This window comes from Lepus europaeus, chromosome 15 (genome assembly GCF_033115175.1).
Source record: "Lepus europaeus isolate LE1 chromosome 15, mLepTim1.pri, whole genome shotgun sequence".
Classification (NCBI taxonomy): Eukaryota; Metazoa; Chordata; class Mammalia; order Lagomorpha; family Leporidae; genus Lepus; species Lepus europaeus.
Genome location: NC_084841.1, coordinates 15338344 through 15361212, shown reverse-complemented (window position 1 = coordinate 15361212; position 22869 = coordinate 15338344). Strand labels below are relative to the sequence as shown.

At 36.3% G+C, this 22869-nt stretch overlaps 1 protein-coding gene across 3 annotated transcripts in view; it reads left to right on the top strand.

Annotated features, from left to right (window-relative positions):
- The window catches only part of CDH18 (cadherin 18), a 313101-nt gene that overhangs the window by 239125 nt on the left and 51107 nt on the right, over window positions 1–22869 (top strand). For all 3 annotated transcript variants that reach the window (XM_062211720.1, XM_062211722.1, XM_062211721.1), the window contains exon 7: window positions 5764–5900. In XM_062211720.1, the coding sequence (XP_062067704.1) occupies window positions 5764–5900 (137 nt within the window). The remainder of the gene's footprint in view (window positions 1–5763; window positions 5901–22869) is intronic.

The following is a 22869-nucleotide window of genomic DNA, read 5'->3' as shown; positions in this document are numbered from 1 at the left end:
GCAGCTATACCCACAATGCCACATTGCCCATCCCTAACAATATACTTTCTTTACATAAGTTTTAAATTAATTCCTTTTGTTGAAGCAGATGAAATATAATAAAATAAGTGCCTTTAAGGACTGAAACTTTGCTATTGAAATGAAAAAATAGCTTTCCCAATGCATTTTAATATAGCTAATACTTATCTTGAGTTTATGCCTACATAATCAAAAGGAAATTAAGTGCCAAACTACAAAATGAGTAATTTGTTTAAAGTAGCTTCTGTTCAAGAAAATATTTGAATAATGTAATCATTATGGACAATTACTGTTTTATTGTTGTTGAACTTCTTGAGCTCTTTATAGATTCTGGATGTTTACCCTTTATCAGTTGCATAGTTTGCAAATATTTTCTGCCATTCTGTCAGTTGCTTCTTCACTTTGCTGAGTGTTTCTTTTGCAGTGCAGAAGCATCTCAGCTTGATGTAATCCCATTTGTCAATTTTGGCTTTGATTACCTGTGCTTCTGGGGAGGTTCCCAAGAAGTCCTTCCCTATGCCAGTGTCTCCCAGAGTTTCCCCAAACTTCTCTAGTGATTTTCTATTATCATATTGTAGATTTAGATCTTTGTTCCATTTGGAGTGGATTTTTGTGTAAGGTACAAGGTATGGATCTAGTTTCATACTTCTACATGTGGAGATCCAGTTGCCCAGCACCATTTGTTAGAGAGACTGTCCTTGCTTCAGGTATTAATTTTAGCTCCTTTGTGAAAGATAAGTATGTTGTAGATGTATGGATTGATTTCTGGAGTTTCTATTTTGTTCCTTTGATCTAAAGTGTTTTTATGCCAGTGCCAGGCTGTTTTGTAAATGTTTTGTAGTATGTTTTGAAATCAGATATTGTGATGCCTCAGGCTTTTATACGATTACTTTAGCTATTCAGAGTGTCTTGTGTTTCCATATGAATGTCAGCATCATTTTTTCGAGATCTGCAAAGAATGTCATTGTTATTTGGATTTAGATCACAGTGAATATGTAAATTGCATTTGGTAATATAGACATTTTGATAATGTTGATTCTTCCAATCCGTGAATATGGAAAATTTTTCCATTTTTAAATGTTCTCTTCTATTTCTTTACTTAGTATTTTATACTTTTTGTCATAGAGATATTTGACACAGTTGGTTAAATTTATTCCAAGTTATTTAATTATTTTTGGAGCTATTGTGAATGGGACTGATCTTAAAAGTTCTTTCTTAGCCATCATATTGTCTGTGCATACAAAGGCTACTGATTTTTCTGTGTTGGTTTTATATCCTGCCAATTTACCCAAATTTATAAATTTATATTTAATTTATGCTCTTATAATTAAATGAATTTATAATTTCTAATTATAATTAATTATGGCTTTATAATTAAATAAATTTATAATTTATAAATTCCTATAGACTCTCATGTAGTCTTTTGGATCCCTATATATAGAATCATGTCATCTACAAATAGGGATAGTGTGATTTCCTCCTTTCCAATTTGTATTCCTTTGATTTATTTTTCTTGCCTAATAGCTCTGACTAAAACTTCCAGGACTATATTAAATAGCAGTGATAAGAGCGGGCATCCTTTTCTGGTTCCAAGTTTTTCCCTATTCAATAGAATTCTGGCCATGGGTTTGTCACTAATTACTATGGTAATAATTTGTCTATCTATTTGTTGGTTCATGGGGTACTAGTTTGAATAATGAATTTTTTTAAGATTTAATTATTATTTGAAAGGCAGAGTTACAGAGAGAGAGGGAGAGGGATGACACACAGAGAGAGCACTTCCACCTGCTGGTTCACTCTTCAAATGGTCTTAACAATTGGGGCTGGGCCAGACTGGAGTCATGATCCAGGAGCATCTTCTGAGTCTCCCATGTGGGTACATGGGCCCAAACACTTGGGCCATCTTCGTTGCTTTCCTTGGCATATTAGCAGGTTGATGAATCACAAGTGGAACAGCCAGGACTCAATCTGGAGCCTACATGGGATGCAGGCATCATATGTTATGGCTTAACCTGCTATGCCATAGCTCTGGCCCCAAATAATGAATTCCATCTTATTTCTATGTAACACATTTTCATTTAAATCTTTTTGCTATTTTATAGTATGTTTACTAGAAAGAAAAAATGCACCTATGTTGTATGAAAGAACAGAGTATTGGTAGGAATAAAAATTACAACATGGCTGGCGCCATGGCTCACTTGGCTAATCCTCCACCTGCAGCACCGGCACCCCAGGTTCTAGTCCTGGTTGGGGCACCAGTTTCTGTCCCAGTTGCTCCTCTTCCAGTCCAGCTTTCTGTTCTGGCTGGCCTGGGAGGGCAGTGGAGGATGGCCCAAATGCTTGGGCCCTGCACCCGCATGGGAGATCAGGAGGAAGCGCCTGGATCCTGGCTTTGGATTGGCACAGTGTTCCGGCCGTAGTGGCCATTTGGGGGGTAAACCAGCAGAAGGAAGACCTTTCTCTCTGTCTCTGTCTCTCTCTCACTGTCTAACTCTGCCTGTAAAAAAAATTACGACGTGTATTTATGTATTATAGTGACAACACTGAATGTTTAAGTGGGCTCATTTGCCCAACAATATGAAAGTAGTTAGTCAGGATTTTCATAGAAGTTATGTGCAAGAGGGAAGCTTCTCAGAACTGTAGACAAATCTGAGCTAACACTGCCTTAATTACACTTCCTTTAGTATGCAAAAAGAATACCAATACTTCATAGAGGACATCTTATTGATGAGTGATCATATATCTTTTGAAGTGGCACTTAGTATAATTACTATTTTGATGCACATTTTACACAGGATATAGTGAAAATATAGTGATGATAGAATTGTAACAGTGTGTCACCATCATATTAGAGCAGCTCTTGAATATATCTCAACATTTCCCCCCATGTGTTAACACTTTTGGCCATTTGTGCCTGCAGATTGCTCTAAAATGTTAACCAAATGTTCTATGGAGTGTTTTTTGTTTTTCCTATATTTCATCCGGTGTATAAAGAATGGGATTTAGTAATTGATAAATTATATCCCAGCTTAAAATAATTTCCGAAACTCTGAGTTATATGAAATACTATGAGAAATATTAATTTGTTCTTTTTCTCAGTTTATATATTTCTTAGTGGAAAAGAAAATAAGCCAAATGCAGATTATAAAAATAGTTATTTGTTTTATTCATCTAACCAAGAACCTTTATAACTTTATTATTTCATAGAAATAATATTCATATTTTATTATTTCATAGAAAGACAATTTCTTAAAGTAGCACTCTGACCTCAGCATGAGAACTTAAGGCATTCTTGTCTGCCTGAAAACCTCGAAAGAGCATTTCAGGCATGGAAAGCCAAGATACTGTGACAAAAAGTGTCCTATATGAAGGACCTCTGTGGATGAGACCCCAGTGAAAAGAAGTGGTCATCAAAGAAGGAAGTACTTTTCTCTGAAGAGAGGAGAGAACTTCCAATTTGTCTTATGGCCTTGTCTAACTACTGATGGAGTTTGTGGATTCAAAAGGTTTCCACAGCCTAGGCAGCTCTTGTCAAGAGCCTCAGGTTATTACTGACGTCATACATAAGTGTGTTAATTGTTAAATTAACAACAGGAGTACCATGCACTAACTTCCCATTCAGGACCTCTATCCTCAAAGAGTTTTATTATGAGAGTTAATAGTAAAACTTGTTCGCAAAGAATTACTTCATTTTAGTGTATTAAGTGGAGGATATTCTTATGTCTCATAAGTTTTAGATAAGCCTAAGTGCCCAGCTCCATTGCTTATTTACTTAGGTGCTTCTTCAATTAATGATAAAACTTGTTCTCAAAGAAAAGAAAATGTTAAAATTAAAAAGAAATTAAAATTAAAAGAAAAATAAGAAAGTAAGTAGGAGGAAGGGTAGGACCAAGGGAGGGAGAGAGGATGGAGTAGAAAGTGTCATTATGTTCTTAAAATTGTATGTATGAGATGCATAAAATTTGTTCCATTTATATAATAAAATAATTTTTAAAAATTTCAAAAAATACAAGGAATCCATATATAGGATGATATTAATATCTATAAATATTTTCTAATATGAATAAATATTGGTATACAAAGGTATGACATATTAACTTATTGAACTGATTATTTCTAACTAAAATATTTATGTAAGATATGATACATGAAGTGCCTTAATTAATTTCATATTAAATATTAACATATTTTCCATTATATTTGTTAATTGACTGGTTGGTATATTAATTCACTTATGGGAATAAGCCTTGCATCTATATTATTATCAGTAAAAGAAAAGAGCTTTGATCTCATATAATTTCCAGTGAAAATCGTTTCATGTACATTGAGTAGGGAATTAAAAAAGCATGTTCTGATAAAGATTTCTCAGAAGCAGACAGTAGTTCCTGCTCTTCATGTGGAGACTTTTGTTCATGCAGGAGGAAGCCTTTTTCAAATCGCAGGGAGCTGCAATACATTACTGGAAAGAACCAGCCAGTGCTTAGCCTTTGTGCACCTTTTAATCCAAGTAGATATCTTAATACTTCTTAGCTAGTTATACATTTTCTAACTTCAACACACACTCATTCTATTATAGTGATGAAATAAAATTTTAAAAATCTTAAAACTGCAGATACACAATTTCATCATGAAATAATTCAGGGCCTATATCTCCTAGACAAATGATTACTTGATTTTTTACCTGCTAAGTATCACTGACAATGTTATTTAAAAAATTTCAAAGAAACTTTTGAAAAAAAACGTTTTCAAAGAAATCTTTAAATCTATGTTAGTTAGCTACTGTTGAATAGTGCCTAACGCCAGAAAGAAACAGAGGTATGGAAAATACACATATTGCCATAGCACATATGTTTATGAGCTAGTTGAGGGCCAGCTAAGTAAAGTTGGACTTTGCTTGCCAGGTCTACTTATCTGTGGTGCACCAAATCATACATCCACACCACACACTTTGAAGGCAATTGGACTCTAGACTGGGAAGCTTTTGCTGGCACAACACCTTGCTAGTCTTACTTCCTTGGTCTAGAGGATTCATCTGGACTTGCAGTTCTTGTGGCTGTGGCAGAACATAAGAGGAAACATGGAAAAGCCTTGAACTCTGGGCCTAGAATACGGATATCATCACTTTCAAGTTATTTATTTGCCAAGTAAGCCAGAGGCCAAACCTAATGCAAGATAGCCATGCAAAACTACACAAGTTAGAGAAAGAACCTGTACGGTCCACAATACAATCTACCTTAATTTATTGTTTTTTTCTCATTCTTTTATGAAACAAAGGTTTGAGCACACTACATTGATGCAATAAAATAGCAACTCTTATACATGCTTTGTTTTTCATTTTATATTGTGTCCCAGCATCAGCTACCATGAAACTTCAAGGTAAATTCACTTTTAACATCATCTATGATCCTAAAATGTTGCATATATAGTAATGTGAAGGATTATTCATTATGTTCATATGATTTCTAATAATGTACTATAGACTTCTCAAGAGTCAATTTTTATTTTATTTCTCATCTGTAAATACTGTGTTTCTATGATTTGTTTTTAATTTATAGAACTTGGTAAATATTTTTAAAACTATTTTAATTAGTAATTTTATTAAGGACTAAAGAAATCTTGAACTAAATATAGAAATAAAAAGCACAATTTAATATTATAATATATTTTAACTATTTCCTTTAGTTCAGTTGTATTTTATTCATTATAAAATCAAATAGAAAGAAAATTTTTCTCTCTATGTTTTAGGTACTTCATCAACTATGATTCTGAAGATGAAAGATTTTTTAACATTGATGCCAATACTGGAACCATTAAGACTACAAAAGTTCTTGACAGAGAGGAAACTCCATGGTACAACATCACAGTTGCTGCCTCAGAAAACGGTAAACTCCTTTATGAATGATAGGGAATGCATCACCAGTACATGAAGTCTTACACTGTGATTTCCTTGCAAATAGAATTCTCTCTGTTTTTACATTTGATGTCAGAGTAGCAGTGCATAAAATATTGCTAAATGCATTTCTTATGCTTTCCCTACTTTAATCCCAGTGCAGTAGTAGATAACTGACATAACAGAATCCTTAAACCTCATGCTTGAGTTGAGTGTTTCATCTCCAATGGTGAGGCTGACTTTTTCATGTGTCAGAAGGGCACTTCATATGAGGCAGTTTAGAATAAAAAGAAATGAAAATCTACAATTGCACTTGAAGAATTTTATCAATATAAAACCCTTATTTAAAGTTCAATCCACATCTGTAGAACTTATAGTAAAAGAATAAGTCTTGGAATTTCAACAGCAAAGCCTAATTCCTCTTCAAGAAAAGCAGATGACATAAAGCTGAGGAAAACTCTTGTTCCTTTCACTTCCAGAATATTGCATTGCAATAAACACCCAAGATCAGAAAAAAGTAAGCACCAATAAAAATCATTATCTCTGAGTCCAAAAAGGTGGTATAATTGTGTTAAGGTGAAATTCTAGTAAAATCCTAATACAATGGATCTACTGTCATAACAATATAGTTCTACTTAATATATTGGGAAATAAAGTTGCCAGTTATCCACAGTTCAATATTGTGTGTGATTATATATAATCTAAGAAAGAATGTATAATAAGAGTGGTCAGCAAAAAGTTTATGGAAAATGCATACTATGAAATATTGTACATGGATTTCAAAAGTTTTTGTGCACAAATAAACATTCTCTCAATTCCATTTTCCATAAACTTTGTGAAATATTCTTGCATTCATGAGTAAACCAAAATCATATTAGAAATTAGGAATATTGCTCTATAAAATATTAAATATAGGCCGGCGCCGTGGCTCAACAGGCTAATCCTCCGCCTTGCGGCGCCAGCACACTGGGTTCTAGTCCCGGTCGGGGCACCGATCCTGTCCCGGTTGCCCCTCTTCCAGGCCAGCTCTCTGCTGTGGCCAGGGAGTGCAGTGGAGGATGGCCCAAGTCCTTGGGTTCTGCACCCCATGGGAGACCAGGAGAAGCACCTGGCTCCTGCCATCGGAACAGCGCGATGCGCCGGCCGCAGCGCGCTACCGCGGCGGCCATTGGAGGGTGAACCAACAGCAAAAGGAAGACCTTTCTCTCTATCTCTCTCTCACTGTCCACTCTGCCTGTCAAAAATAAAAAAAAATAAAAATAAAAAAATATTAAATATAAAATATTGCTCTATAAAATATGCTCTATAAAATTAAATTATTCTTTTTCTTCTCAGAGGAAATAAAACAAAAATATCTTTAGTGGATTTCTTAATATTTAGTCACAAAATATAAAAATTAATCCTTTAAAAGTACAAAATATAATTTCTTTTAGAATATTCATAAATTTGTACCTGTATTTGTCAATAAATTTTAGGGTACTTTCACAATTCTAAGAAGAAATTCCTATTCACCACATCCATCATTCTCCAGATCACACTCCACCCCCTAGTTCCAGGAAGTCTTTAATCTCCTTTCTGTCTGTCTGGTTTTTCTTATTATTAATATTACATATAAATACAATATATGATACTTTGTGACTGATGCATTTCACTTTGCATAATGTTTTCAAGTTCGCCAGAATGTATGTGTCCTCAATACTTCATTCCTTCATATTACCAAAGACTATTCCATTGTATGGATATACAACAGTATATTTGTGCCTTCATTGCATGATAGATGTTTGTAATTGTTTCCAAGTAGGAATAATTATGTTATGGGCATTAAATGTGAAAGTGTTTGTGCAGACATGTTTACATTTTCTTGGCTATATTCCTAGGAGTGGGATTTCTGGGTCATTTGGTAACTCAATATTTAGTCATTTTATGACATGTTCGATAAGGCTGTTTGCCAAAATGGTTGATTATCAGTGCTGTTCCAATTTCCCCATAGTGTCACCATCATTTATTATTATATGACTTTTCTATTGTTACATTCCAATGGGTGTCTACATTCCAATCTCATTGTGATTTATTCACTCTTATGTTGCCCTTTGTTACAAAATCAGCTGTTAGGCCACCCCAGTGTTTTCTGTCCTGCCAGGATTTCCTCTGTTTTCTTGCAGCTGCAAAGTCAGGTCATGTGGCTTCTATTATTTTTCAACATAATTTTCTTTTTGGAAATAAACATTCATTAATTACTTTTGAATGGATGTTCTAAAGAATACATGAGTGGAATCTTTTGTTTTCATTCTGGCTAATTTTCATTTTCAAAATAATCAGACTAGGTGTGCAATTGTATAATTTCAAGGACAATTAAATGACTATTATATAGTAACTCATCAAAAAAAGTTGAAAAAACAAAGGAGTGAGTAGATTAATAAATTGAAGAAATTGTGATGAGACTATTTAGCAAATCCCTCAGAAAATAGAATGTGCTTCAGAGGTATTTCCACCAGAAACCACACTTTGCATTAATTCTCAGGTTCCACCTCAGCACAAATGATAGTTTCATCAAGTGGAAACCAATTTGTGAATATACATGAGTTCATTTATACAAAAACCATGTTATCTGCAATTATTAATAAAGGAAATGCCTGTTTTTACTAAAGTAACATAATGATATATTTATGAGATTGTGTGTATATTCATACACTAGTAAATGGTAACATGCTTATTTCCTTACACAATGCATATATTACCACTTACTAGTACTTCATATGGGATTTTATGTAATTCACCTCTACAAAAAAACAATAAATGAAATTGTAATTTCCTGAATTTTGTAAGTAGCAATAAAAAAGCCATGGAGAATATCTCATTGAGCTTTATTGATAAACATATAAACAAAAAGGATGAGTACTAGTTAAGATTTTATAGCCAAGTTGGGAGACTGCATTTAGCATAGTGACATTAATGTACTGATTACTTGGCCTAAGCCCTCTCATGTACAATTACCTATAAGTCTCAACCTAAACATCAGCCAATTTACCAAGGAATTCTCTAATATATTTTATTTTTAAAATGTGGTTGCCATTTTTTTTCCTTTTGGATTGTTAATAAAGCTTCTTCGTGCAGCAGTTTTTGAAAAGCCAGTTGTTCTATGGAATTTCATTTAGTAGTTAATGCTTTAAAAAGTACCTATTTAGCCTACCTAGGGATTTGTTTAAATAACAGAAAGGAACAACATCTGAACAGGTTGAGCCATGGTCCCGGGTTTAAGAATGAATGAGAGTGAATCCCCTCCCTGTAAACTAGAAATCAGCGCTTCTAGCTCTTGGTGAACAACCTTTGCAGGAAGGACCCAGTTTGAGGGCATGGGGCGTCACAACTGAGGAGCGAGCCAGCCTGCAGGGAGTGCCCAGATGTGATGCATCTGTTTATTATGCTTGCATGATATTGGACTCTCCTTCCTTCCTGTGATCTTGGGTCAAAGTAATTATAAAGTGCCATACCGCTTGGTCAAAAAAAGGAAACGCATCTGAGCAGGATAGCAGTTATTGCTGCTGTTAACATAGCTGTTAGCTGTCTTGTACTTACACACTATTTACATACATAACAACTCACACAATGTCGGAAACACAGACAGGTATTCCCATTTTATAGAAGGAAACTGAGGCTTCTGCAGGCTATGACCTTAGGTATTCCAGTTCCTAGGCATGTGTTCATTCCATGATGGTCCCCTCAGGAAGCTGACGTTCACTGAGCCAAGCATCAGGCAGTTATTTTAGCTGACTGAAGTTTATTTTGATATTTATTTTTTAAATTATTAGTGAAGTAAATTTATTTTCATGATTATAAAGAAGGCAGTGCAAATCCAGTACATTCAATGAGTTGTCTGTGGTAAGAGATCTAGAAAGATTTATATTCTTATTACATATCATATTTCTTGGGGAGAAGTATTTTCTAAATTAGTACTTATATGATATTTTCATTTTATGCAACCCTGTCTCTTCAACATGTAACATAATACAGCTGTGAGGTTACCTCTGTGTATTTCTGTTGTGACATAACAGACAAGGACAGCATTTCTAGGGGTCAGAAGCCCAGTTGGGCTCCATTGGCATCTCTACTTAAGGTCTCACAAGACAGCACTGTGCATCAGCTGGGCTGTGCTCTTCTTTGGTGATTCTGGAGAGGGGTAGACTCTGATTCCAAGCTCACTCTTCTTGTCAGAACTCCTTTCCTTCATGATGTGATTCGGATCCCCTGTTTCCTTGCTGGTTATCAGCTGGGTCAGCTCGCTCCTCCTAGAAGATGCCTACATTACTCTCATAGGGCTCTCACCTTTAAACAAGTGTGCACTCTTCTCATTCCTAGAGCTACTTTACTTTCTCTTAGGTCACTAGTACAAAAAAAAGCACTTTGCTTTCAGTGGGACAGATTGATTGGGTCTGGCCCATCCAAATAGTCTTCAATTTTAAGATCAACTGACTTGAGATTTTAATTAGTTCATCTGCAAAACCCTTTCACTTCAGTATATATATATATATATATATATATATATGTGTATATATATATATATATGTATATATATATATATATAATTTAGGGGCAAGAAGGTACTGCCACATTCAATATTATGCCTACCAAGACCCTAAAGTATGTTGTAAAAATTGAGGAGTGGGATTTATCTTCTTAATGTCTAATAAATTTTCCTTTGAACATGCTATGATTCATTTTTTCTCTCTCTCTTCCTACTATTATATATATATATATATATATATATATATATATATCGCCATTTCTCTTTAGAGCCACCCATCAATGGCAGCATAAAGCAGCCAAAACCCAACCATCACTTTCTATTTTTTTAAAGATGTATTTATTTATTTGAAAGGCAGAGTTACAGAGAGGCAGACGCTGAGAGAGAGAGGGAGAGGGAGAGGGAGAGGGAGAGGGAGCAGTATCTTCCATCTGCTGGTTCACTCCTCAAATGGTCACAATGACTGGAACTGAGCTGATATAAGCTTCTTCCATGTCTCCCATGTAGGTGCAGGGACCCAAACACTTAGGCCATCTTCTACTGTTTTCCCAGGCCATAGCAAAGAGCTGAATCAGAAATGGAGTAGCTGGGTCTTGAACTGGTGCCCATAAGGGATGCCAGCACTTCAGGCAGCAGTTTTACCCACTATATCACAGCACTGGCCCCCACTTTGCCTCTCTTATCTATCTCAACTTTTTGTGACATGACTATTTTAATTATTCATTTTCATCTTGGAATCTTTTATTTCCATGACTACTATTCCAGCACATTGGTGTGGTGAACATGGCCACCTCCATTTCAAAGTGTACATTAATTATTTCATCCAGAATATTCATAAACAGTATTTGCTAGGCAGTGCGATATTTTAAACATGAGGGATATTGAAGTTGTTGTTTTGCCGCCAAGATATTTAACAAAAGATAAGCAGGTATTTGCCTGGTGGATAGTTATTGGCACAACAGGGTTGTTTAAAACTAGAGAGAACAAAATTGTGGAAGTTTAATCTCTCTAAGAGGATCAGTGAAGGTTCCACAGAGAAGATAATGCCTGGATCCAGTGCTGAGGTGAAGGATGAATAAAAGTTAGCCTGCATGTTCTGCTCTGATTCCAGATAAACCTTTATTCAGGTATATGGGTACGCACACCCCCACCAAACACATTCATTTACATACACCTGCTGAATACTCAGACACACTATTCTGATTTTCCATTTCTTTTGAGAATCCTTACTAACATGAAAGATCTTCAAAAAGTTTATCTAAGCACATATTATGAAAACACTCTTGGTTTCAAAAGTTTTACATCAAAATAAACTCTTAAACTTTTTTGTATTTTATCACTTTTCATATTGTCTGAGTGATCACTTACAAAATTTCAATCCAATTGTGATTATATATTACATTTATACAGACATTATTTATTTGACTAGCAGAGCTATACAGATGGAGGGGTAGAGCGAGAGAGTGCAAGCAACAGAGCTAGAGAGAACATCTCTATCCACTGATTCACTCCCCAAATGGCCTGTCTGTAGAGACATGAAGCCATGAAGTCCATTTCAGTCTCTCACATGGGAGGCAGGGACCCACATACTTTGGCTATCTTTCACTGCTTCTCCAGGCACATTAGCAGGAAGTTGAATCATAAGTGGGTAGCCAGGACTGTAACTGGCACTATGACTGGGGATATGGGTGCTAAAAATGGCAGCTTAACTTAATGCATCACAATGCCATCTCCCATATTATATTTTTTGAATCACTATGAGTGCCATATCCATTGTCCATCTCAATATAATGAAACTTAGTGTTCCTAGAGAAGAATCTCTGCATTTAAAATTACAAATCAATGGTTATCAGAGTATCATTCCTGAGAAGCTAACAAGGCATAGCTTCAGAGTCCGTGGAGATCTACTTAATCAGAAACTCCAGGGGCCAGTGCTGTGACAGAGTAGGCTAAGTCCTGCCTGAGAGGGAGGCATCCATATTGGCACCAGTTCATGTCCTGGCTGCTCCACTTCCAATCCAGCTCTCTGCCTCTGGCCTGAGAAAGCAGTGGAAGATGCCCCAAGTGCTTAGGCCCTTGTACCTGCATGGGAGACCTGGGAGAAGCTCCTGGCTCCTGGCTTCGGATCAGCTCAGCTCCAGTCATTGTGGCCATTTGGGGAGTGTACTAGTGGATGGAAGACCATTCTTTCTCTCTCTACCCTTCTCTGTCTGTACCTCTACCTCTCAAATAAATAAATCTTAAAAAAAAAGAGAAACTCCAAGATGGGAGTCTAGCAGCCTCAGTTTTATCAGGTCCTTATATGAGTCCCAAGAATGATAAAGTTTAAGAATCATTGGCATATTGAAGACACTTTATTTCCAGCCACAATATCATTTATAGTATAGGTCAATTTAGTATGAATTGCATGGACACACACTATAGATATACACATATAATTGTACAACCTGTTACTTAAGAAATAAACTCTGCTTTAAACATTCAGCTTTTCTTAACAGGACTCAGATTTCTGTTTTCAACTTAATGCTCTGAAAAATGCTGTCATGTTTTTATTCATAACCCCCAAATAGGCCATGTGTTTTTTTTATTCAGTACTTTATGATGCTTTCATCTCTCCATGCCCTCTTTTCCTCTAGTTCTGCTTTACACTTACTTGCCTTTTAGAATTATTTGAACTGTTGCAACATGTGTGAAATCTTTCTTTACTTCTTAGGCAAATTTTATAGCTCTTTCCCTTCTACAGTCTAATTTTGTGCATGCCTTAATTAGAGCAAGCAATTACATTTCATTGTGATATTTTTCACCTATAGTGGATTGTGACTATCTCAAGGTTAAGGATGAAGTCTAACTTATCTTTGTTAACCATAGTACTCCCAAATGCTTAGTAAATTGTCGGGCATATAAAAATTGGTTAATAAAAATTTAATAGATAAAAAATTAAATACATGTGTATTCTTTATCCCTCATTTCCCCACCTACCATGTCTACCCTACCACTTTATGACTCCCTGCACATCTCAGTGATCACTAAACTGTGTATTTCCCATTACCTAAAATATCGTGTTAGTCCTTGTTCTTTGCAATAAAATGTGAACATTCACTCCACTTGATGAATCCACCAAAATAGGGCTTTATCATTCACTGATGCAACATCTGGATGGACCAATAGTAGGGAAGTGCTGCTCCATTCAGATTCCTGATGAATGCCAAGCTTCTGCCATTCCCAGAACTCACAAGTTAAGTGACAATGATGATAATCAATGTGTGCCTTGACAGGAATGTCATTGAACCAGTGCCAACATGGGATGCCAGCACTGCAGGCAGTAGCTTAACCCAATATGCCACGACACCATCCCCCAACTCTGTTCATAATATTTTCTTATTATTAACATGCTAATTTTGATACACATAATTGAGTTTCTATAACTGTGTTTCCATTAGCAATTTCTCTTAGTAAAAAAATAGATATCTTAATTACTTTATTGTCTGACTACACAAAGGGTGTGACACATAAAGATGTTGCAAACTTTATAACAAATTATCAAAAGTAATAAAATTATTTCATGAAAATCATGTGGATCTATATATGTGTAAATGTTCTACTTTCCTACTGGCATGTAAAATTACTCTAAAATATGGTGACTCAAGCATAAATAAACAATATTCTGTACACAGATTCTGTGGGTCAGTCATAAGAGAGCGGCTCAAGTGGGTGATTGTGGGTGTTAGGAAAAAAAGTGCAGAATAGAGAAGAGGCAGTGTATGAATTTACAGCCAGACTGAATTTATTCAGAGAAAATAAATTTGGAGAGGTAGGTAACCAACCAACGGCCAGCGTTCACGTTGATGGGACACATGGCAGAAGGCCCTGATCCCAGGGGCCGGGCCTTTTTATATTTTAGGAGGGCTAGGGATGGGAGTGAGGATAGGGGGTAGCAGGCAGAAGGGAATTCTTGGGACTGGTCTTTCAGGTGGCCCTGTTGGGCCTTGGGAACCTGTAAAGAATGCAGTTGGGTATGAAGGCAAAAGCGTGTAAGACCCAATTGAGATTCAAGGGCCAAGCATAAATTCCATTGTTTATCTTTTGGACAATGAGCTGAATGGCTGAGGCTTATGTCATTTCCTGAAGATTTTGGGTGGGGCTGCCGTCATTTCCAAATTTGGATCTGCAGAATATACTTCCTGTGTGTTTTCCTTACATCCTTGGTAAGTTCATGCTGCCTTGGCAGAGGAATTCAGTTCTTCACGTCATGCACTTCTTCACTGCCCTTCTTGAGTGCTCCCACTTGGAGGCCTGATGGCTGGCTGCCTCTGACTGCGTTATGCATGAGTGAGCCATGTGGGTAGGACCATCTTCCTTATGCCTAACTGTCAGAAATCATACTTTGTTACTTCTGCAGTATTTTATTGTTTAAAATAGCCAACACTGGGCTGGCATTGAGGCACAGTGGATTAAGCCACTGCATGAGTTGCCAGCATCCCATATCAGGGTGACTGTTTGAGTCCCAGCTGCTCTGCCTCTTATCCAGCTCCCTCCTAAAGCACCTGGGAAAGCAGTGGAAGATGGCCCAAGTACTTGGGCCCCTGTCATCTATGTGGGAGGCCAGGAAGCAGTTCCAGGTTCCTGGCTTTGGCCTGGCACAGTCACTGCAATTTTAGCCACTTGAGGAGTGAACTAGCAGATGTAAGATCTCTTTCTCTCTCTTTCTTTCCATCATTCTGTTACTCTTTCAAATAAATTTTTTAAAAAATGGCCAACTCAATTAAATTTAGCAAGACATTGTACAAGGCTTGGAATAGCAGGGTGCGAGCATTGGGATCATCTTGGTAGTTACCAAAATTTGTTAGAATGTCTTCAGGTACATATAACAACAAGTGCATAAAACAATAAACACACAATGAGAAATAAGTCAAGTTTTTTGATTTACAAGAGATTTGATTGTCTATGTGTCCTAGAAGTTCCTGGGTAAATTAGGCTTTGGATTTGCTTTGGTCAGGTCTCAGCTGCATTACTCTGTATTTGTCCTTTTCTGTATTCCTTTATGCTCAGTTAGTTATCACTGATCAGGGAAAACAAATGATATTTGTCTCTTTGGGACTGGCTTATTTCACTCAGCATGATGTTTTCCAGATTGCTCCATCTTGTTGCAAATGACCGAGTTTCATTGTTTGTGACTGCTGTATAGTATTCTATAGAGTACATGTCCCATAGTTTCTTTATCCAGTCTACTGTTGATGGGCATTTGGGTTGGTTCCAGGTCTTAGCTATTGTGAATTGAGCTGCAATAAACATTAAGGTACAGACAGCTTTTGTGTTTGCCAATTTAATTTCCTTTCGGTAAATTCCAAGGAGTGGGATGGCTGGGTTGAATGGTAGGGTTATATTTAGGTTTCTGAGGAATCTCCAGACTGACTTCCATAGTGGCTTAACCAGTTTTCATTCCCACCAACAGTGGGTTAGTGTCCCTTTTTCCCCACATCCTCTCCAGCATCTGTTGTTGGTAGATTTCTGAATGTGAGCCATTCTTACCGGGGTGAGGTGAAACCTCATTGTGGTTTTGATTTGCATTTCCCTGATTGCTAGTGATCTTGAACATTTTTTCATGTGTCTGTTGGCCATTTGGATTTCCTCCTTGGAAAGATGTCTGTTGAGTTCTTTGGCCCATCTCTTGAGTGGGTTGTTTGTTTTGATGTTGTGGAGTTTCTTGATTTCTTTGTAGATTCTGGTTATCAACCCTTTATCTGTTGCATAGTTTGCAAATATTTTTTTCCCATTCTGTCGGTTTCTTATTCACTTTCCTGACTGTTTCTTTTGCAGTACAGAAACTTCTCAATTTGATGCAATCCCAATAGTTAATTTTGGCTTTGACTGCCTGTGCTCCTCGGTGACAACTAACTGAGCACCAAAGGGAAACCTGTGGAAGCGAAATGGACAATATGAGAAATAGTGACTTGATCAGCTCTTGTGCTGACTGTTGATGTACAATGTAATACGTTATCCATTTTAGTATTTTTTTTGTTCTAGTACTAGTGGTTGAACTCTGTAATTAACACACAATTATTCTTAGGTGTTTAAATCTTAACTGAAAAGTGATCCCGGTTAAATATAAGAATGAGAAAAAGAGAGGGAGGAGATGTACAATTGGGGACATGCTCAATCGGACTTGCCACAAATGATGGAGTTAGAAACATGCCAGGGGACCCCAATACAATCCCATCAAGGTGGCATGTACCAATGCCATCTCACTAGTCCAGGTGATCAATTTCAGTTCACAGTTGATCACACTGATAGATCTAAGAGTCAAAGGGATCACACAAACAAGACTAATGTCTACTAATACTAACTGATAAAACCAAAAAAGGGAGAGAATGATCCAACATGGAAAGGGGGAGGCACAGCAGACTCATAGAATGGCAGATGTCCTAAATAGCACTCTGGCCTCAGAATCAGCCCTTAAGGCATTTGGATCTGGCTGAAGAGCCTATGAGAGTATTTTAGGCATGGAAAGCCAAGACACTCTGAAAAAAAAAAAAAAAAAAGAAGAAGAAGAAGAAGACCTAAATGATGGATCTCAGCGAGTGTGATCTCAGTGGAAAGAACGGGGCCATCAAGGTGGGAGGTACCTTTCTCTGAAGGGAGGAGAGAACTTCCACTTTGACTATGACCCTGTCGGAATAAGATCGAAGTCGGCGAACTCTAAAGGCTTCCATAGCCTCGGCAACTCATGACTAGAGCCTAGGGAGATTACTGACGCCATAAACAAGAGTGTTAAATTGTATTCCTTTATGTCCTCTTTTGTCTTAATGGTTCCATATTTTAAGAATAGTAACTAGTACTACATTAGCTGGTATCGTAGTAACATGATGATACCTTCCCCTCCCTTAACTGGGAATATATCCTTCATATTCTGAAAAGAAACACCTTTCCTCTGGTTAATGATTAATCATATCACTGCTATTATGTAATTTTTAAACTTGTCTCAATTCACTGTGTTAAAAATTATATTCAACACATGAAAATCAGCCATCATTGGATTTACTACAGTGTCAAAAACGTCTCATGGCTCACAGTCATCAAGGCCTACATATTTTTAAATCTTTATTCATTTTTTTATTTATTTAAAACACACAGGGACAGATAAAGCCAGGGATCTTCCCTCTGCTGATTCACTCTCCAAATGCTCATAAAAGCCGGGGCTGGACCAGGTTGAAGCCAGTACTAAGAATTCAATCTAGTCTCCCAAGTGGGTGGGAGAGATTCATACTTCTACCATCAAGACCTACTGCCATGGAGAGGTGTATTAACAAGAAGCTGGAGTCAGACAAAAATCCAAGACTTAAACCCAGGCACTCAGACAGGGGCTGTGAGGATCTCAAGCAGCATCTTGGTTGTTGCACCAAATGCTCATCCCAAGGCCTATGTTTTACGTTCACCTGTGGCCAACTCTATTCAGACCTCTTGGATTACACACAACAAGTAGAATTTTGGTGAGACAATTATAGTATCTACCATATTCTATCATGTTTATGTTTACCTAAGATATTGACATTTTTAGGGCTTACTAATTGCATTATGCTAGTCTCACTATCATAATCTAGAAAACCTAGACTACATTTATTTCCTTAAAGGAACCCAAATAATGCGAGCATTTTAAATATTATATTCATTGATATTTGATTTCTAGGTTTCCTCAAATTCCTATTAGTTTTCCTTTCATCAGATAATCTTATTTCTCTAATAATTTGTGTAATAATAATAATGAGAAATTGATAACCGATTCCCCTGCCATCATATGCACTACCTTATCTGGTCCTATGGGCATTGTTACCTATACATCTGGTTAATTTCAGGTGTCTCTGGATGGACCATCCATGCCGTCTGGGCCCACTTTCTCTTTGGGCCCTGCACCCTCTCCTGTTTCTTTCTGAGATATTACTCCGTCAAGTGTTTCTATACTTTTCTGCATTGCCATTCCCCCCACAACCCTTGCCTCTCTGCACTCCCCACCCCCGCCACCTGATGCTTAATCCTCCAGAGCTAAATGTAGTCTGTGTTTCCTGTCTGACAATAAAAACAACTTAGGCAGAGAAAACAAAACCAAGAACCCCCCTTGATCTAGTGTTCCCTGCTAGGGTTAGCTCTTTTTCCATTTCTTACTAAAAATCTTTTTGAAAGAACTCACTGTATCTGCACGTTATGCTCTCTCTTCTCCCATGCCCCTTTTGTTGTTTGTTTGTTTGTTTTTTGATAGGCAGAGTGGACAGTGAGAGAGGGACAGAGAGAAAGGTCTTCCTTTTCCGTTGGTTCACCCCCCAAATGGCCACTATGGCCGGCACATTGCGGCCGGCGCTGCGCAGATCTGAAGCCAGGAGCCAGGTGCTTCTCCTGGTCTCCCATGCGGGTGCAGGGCCCAAGCACTTGGGCCATCCTCCACAGCCTTCCCCGGGCCACAGCAGAGAGCTGGACTGGAAGAGGAGCAACCGGGACAGAATTTGGCAGGCGGAGGATTAGCCTAGTGAGCCGCAGCGCCGGCCTCCCATGCCCCTTTCAACCCTCTCCACCAAGACTCTCGTGTTTACTACTTCACTGATGTTATCCTATTTCTTCATATTATAAAACTCAAAGGATAATTCTCATTTCTCCATTTACTCAACAAAGCAGCAAGCTTTGACACAAGCAGCAATCCAAAGAAACAGGTTCTTTCTTTGGCTTACAGACATGTATTCCCTTAATTCTCATTATTTTTCCTTGTTTCTTTCTCAAAGTGTTGCTTACTTCTTCCTCATTTCTCTACTATTGTAACTCTGTGAAGCCTGAGTCTTAGACTTCAATCCCATCTTATGGCCCATGTGGTTTCATAACATCTATAAACTGATAATTCTCAAATTTAAACCTGCTGCAGCGTGTTTTTTGTCCCCCTGATGTTCATATTAACTCCTTTACTATCTCCTCCTGGAAGTCTCAAACTCTACAAGTAAATATCTGAAAAAAAAGTCCCATTTTCTCCATAATCTGACTTTCCAGAAGTCCAGTCTGTCTCAGCAGTTATGACTGTGGTGTTCTGATTGCAGAGCCATATTTAGTGCCACTCTTTTCTCATACTCCACTTCCACTCCATCAGAAACTTCCACCAACTATACCTTCAACAACATTCATAATTTAACCATTTATTTACATTTCCATCCCTCTCACTCTAGTCCAAAAGACCATTACCCTTACCTGTAGTATTTAATAGCTTCCTAAGAAGACTTTAACCTAACCCTAGCCTCTTCAATCGTTTATCCTGACAGCTGCAGTAAATGCTCCTTGTAAATCATGAACAATATCATGTACTTTTGTTTTCTTGAATAGGATCACACACGCCCAAATAAGAGAAGACATAAACACCTATGAAGAGTAAGTAAAATACAAACACACACACACACACAGAGTCAGAGGGACACAGAGAAATATTGAACAAAGTACAATTTCACCTTACTTTTAGGTAGAGAAAATGAAAATGTTAAAACGTTAACTCATTATAAATTGTGTATAAGACACTTCCTACACATAACTTAATATGATCTTTGTCAATAACCCCGTGATAAGTGTGAAACAAAAACATTTTCAAACACCAAATCAAGAAAGTTTCTATTGTCACTGAAAAAAATCATTCAAAATATGCATTAGAAAAATGAGTTCAAAGAAAATTCTAAAATCCGATAATGGGTAAGGAAACTGGTATGAACTTGAATATAATTAAAAAGATACTGACTGCATAATAACATCATGAATGTCAAATTTAGCATTTGGTAATAATAATAAGAAAAAATAAGTAATACTTTAAAAGTGATTTGATAGGTGTTAAAACATTTTAATTATTGTATGTTCAAGAGAGCTGTAGTTATTGACTTTTTCACTTTTCCCAAAGTTGTACATTCATGTCAACATGGAGTAGAAATATTTAAAATTATCATTAAAGTGAGATAAAAATATAAAACATGAAACTATGATTAGAAGATATAATTGCATGAGAAAATTAGGATAGAGCTGAAGCAGATAGTGTAGTGGGAAAAAATATATGCAAAGATTCTTCAAAAAGTTCATGGAAAACACACCTTCCCAAAAATATGCCTGGATTTCAATAAAATTTTTGCACTAAAATAAACTTTTAATTCAATTTCCATGAACTTTATGACATACATAATGGTTAGTAGTGTGATGTGAATCGAATAAAATGTTCTGTTAAAAGTATTAAATATTAGAGTAAAACAAGAAAACATTTTTTCTATTTCAAAGAGGAACCATTAGAAACAAAAATATCGAGTTTTAATATAAAAGGTTATAAGAAAAATATTCTAACAAAAATAATCAAAACTTTGCTCATAGATCAGGCAAAATATACTTTGAAAAAAAGAACTCTGGTTATAATAAGAGGGACAGCTTATATTGACATGAAGTATATTTTACCAAGATGATGGAACTATTTGAAGTTTTTATGCAGCTAAAAAATATGTTATACAATGAGCAAAAAAAAAAAAAACATCATGGAAGAAGCTCCCTCATAACTATTTTAATAAGCCCACAAAAGAGCTGCTCCAAACCAAATAAAAATATTTTGTATTTGAATAGAGAACCCTCCAAATTTAGAAAATTAATATCATTTTGAAACATACAAAATATATGGACTTTAATGCCTTACAAAATGGTAAAGAATTTTTTTTGCAAATAAATGTATTGATGCAAGCTGCAGTCTCTGCAAACCACAGTGTCAAGTCCTGTAAGGGGGAAGCGATTTGCAGATCAATGGGGGAGAACAGATTGACACTTCAACAGCTTGTGATGGAACAGTGAAAACGGGCTGTGCCAAGGAAAGAAAGCTTATTTACAATCTCACAACTGTACTAAAGAAGGAATTATAATAGGTAGAAGAAAACATTTAAACGTTTAAAAACTATGCAGTATAACATCTATTTGACTTTGGCCTAGAAAATATTTTTAAAAGGTCTGATTTGCGCAGTACATAAAGGTCAATATTGATAGAGCAAACTAAGATTTGTTATACTTCAGTTGGTCTCACAAATGGATATCACCTGTGCAATCACATCCTTTTTGAAATATAAGAAATGTCCTTACCATCAGAGAGAGGTTCCCTCTTCCTGTGATCCTTTCTGTTATGGCTCAGAGGTAGCAAGCTTGTGATTCATTTCACCATACAATTTTCCATTTCTGGAATACCATATACATGGGATCATAAAGTATATGTGGCTTTTGGTGCAATATGGACATATTTTGGATTTCTATTGAACAACATAATATGTTGAAATTCTCCACATTCCTGCTGATGGGCAGACTTTGGAACAGCATTTAAGTTGCTGCTTGGGACACTAACATTCCATTTCTGAATGCTTGGTTCAAGTCCTGGTTCCTTGGCTTCCAATACAACCTTCTGCTAATGCACATGCTGGGAGGTGGATGATTTCTATTACTCAGGTCCCTATCACTCAAGTGAAAAAATTGGATTGAGTTCTGGGCTCTTGGCTTTGCCTGGTCTAACCCTGGTTGCTGCGGGTATTTGGAGAGTGAACCAGCAGATGAAGATCACTGTTAGTCTGTTGCTCTCTCTCTCTCCCCCTTTCAAATAAAAAGAAAAAAAAAATCACTGGTAGCAATTTGTAGTTCATTTCTTGTTAATTATAAATAATACCCATTGTGTTAGTATACCACAATGTCCTTATAACTTCTCCCTTATGACATTTTGATTTGTTTCTTATTTGCAGCTTTTATTTTAAAGCTGCTACAAATATATATATGCATACATGAATATCTATTTTGTTACTCCTAGATAAATATCTATAGTGGAAGCTTCAATCAAAGAAATATGAACACCTTTATAAGAAACAGACTGTTTTTCTAAACTACTTATAATATTTTACTAAATATGAGAATTCTAGTTTGTGTATTTTTTCATTTCAAGTTGATAACCTCTCTATTTTAGATTTGTTCACTTGATTTGTGGGTATATTTGAATTTCATTGTGGTTTGACTTTATATCTCTAATGACAAAAGATAATGTATTTTCATGTTTTCATTGGTCATATGTATGTATTTCCTTGTTATCTAATTTCTACTTGTATTCTGGACAAGTGTCTTACATATGCAGACATGTGTGTATATGTTTACAAAGATGTTTCAGAATATTCATAGAAAATGAAATTAAAGTTGAACTTATTTTGATGCCAACATATTTGAAAATTATGAATAGTTCTTTTTATAGCATACACTTTCAGGAATTTTTAAAAATCCCTCATTTATTACTTTTGTGAAATTTACATTAACATTCAAAGGTTTTCTGTTATAAACATGTACATTTTTAAGAGCAGATATTTTTAATTATCATGAGTTACAATCACTAAATTGTATTTTATCATGGCCTTGGTGTTGTCTATAAAATCTTTGT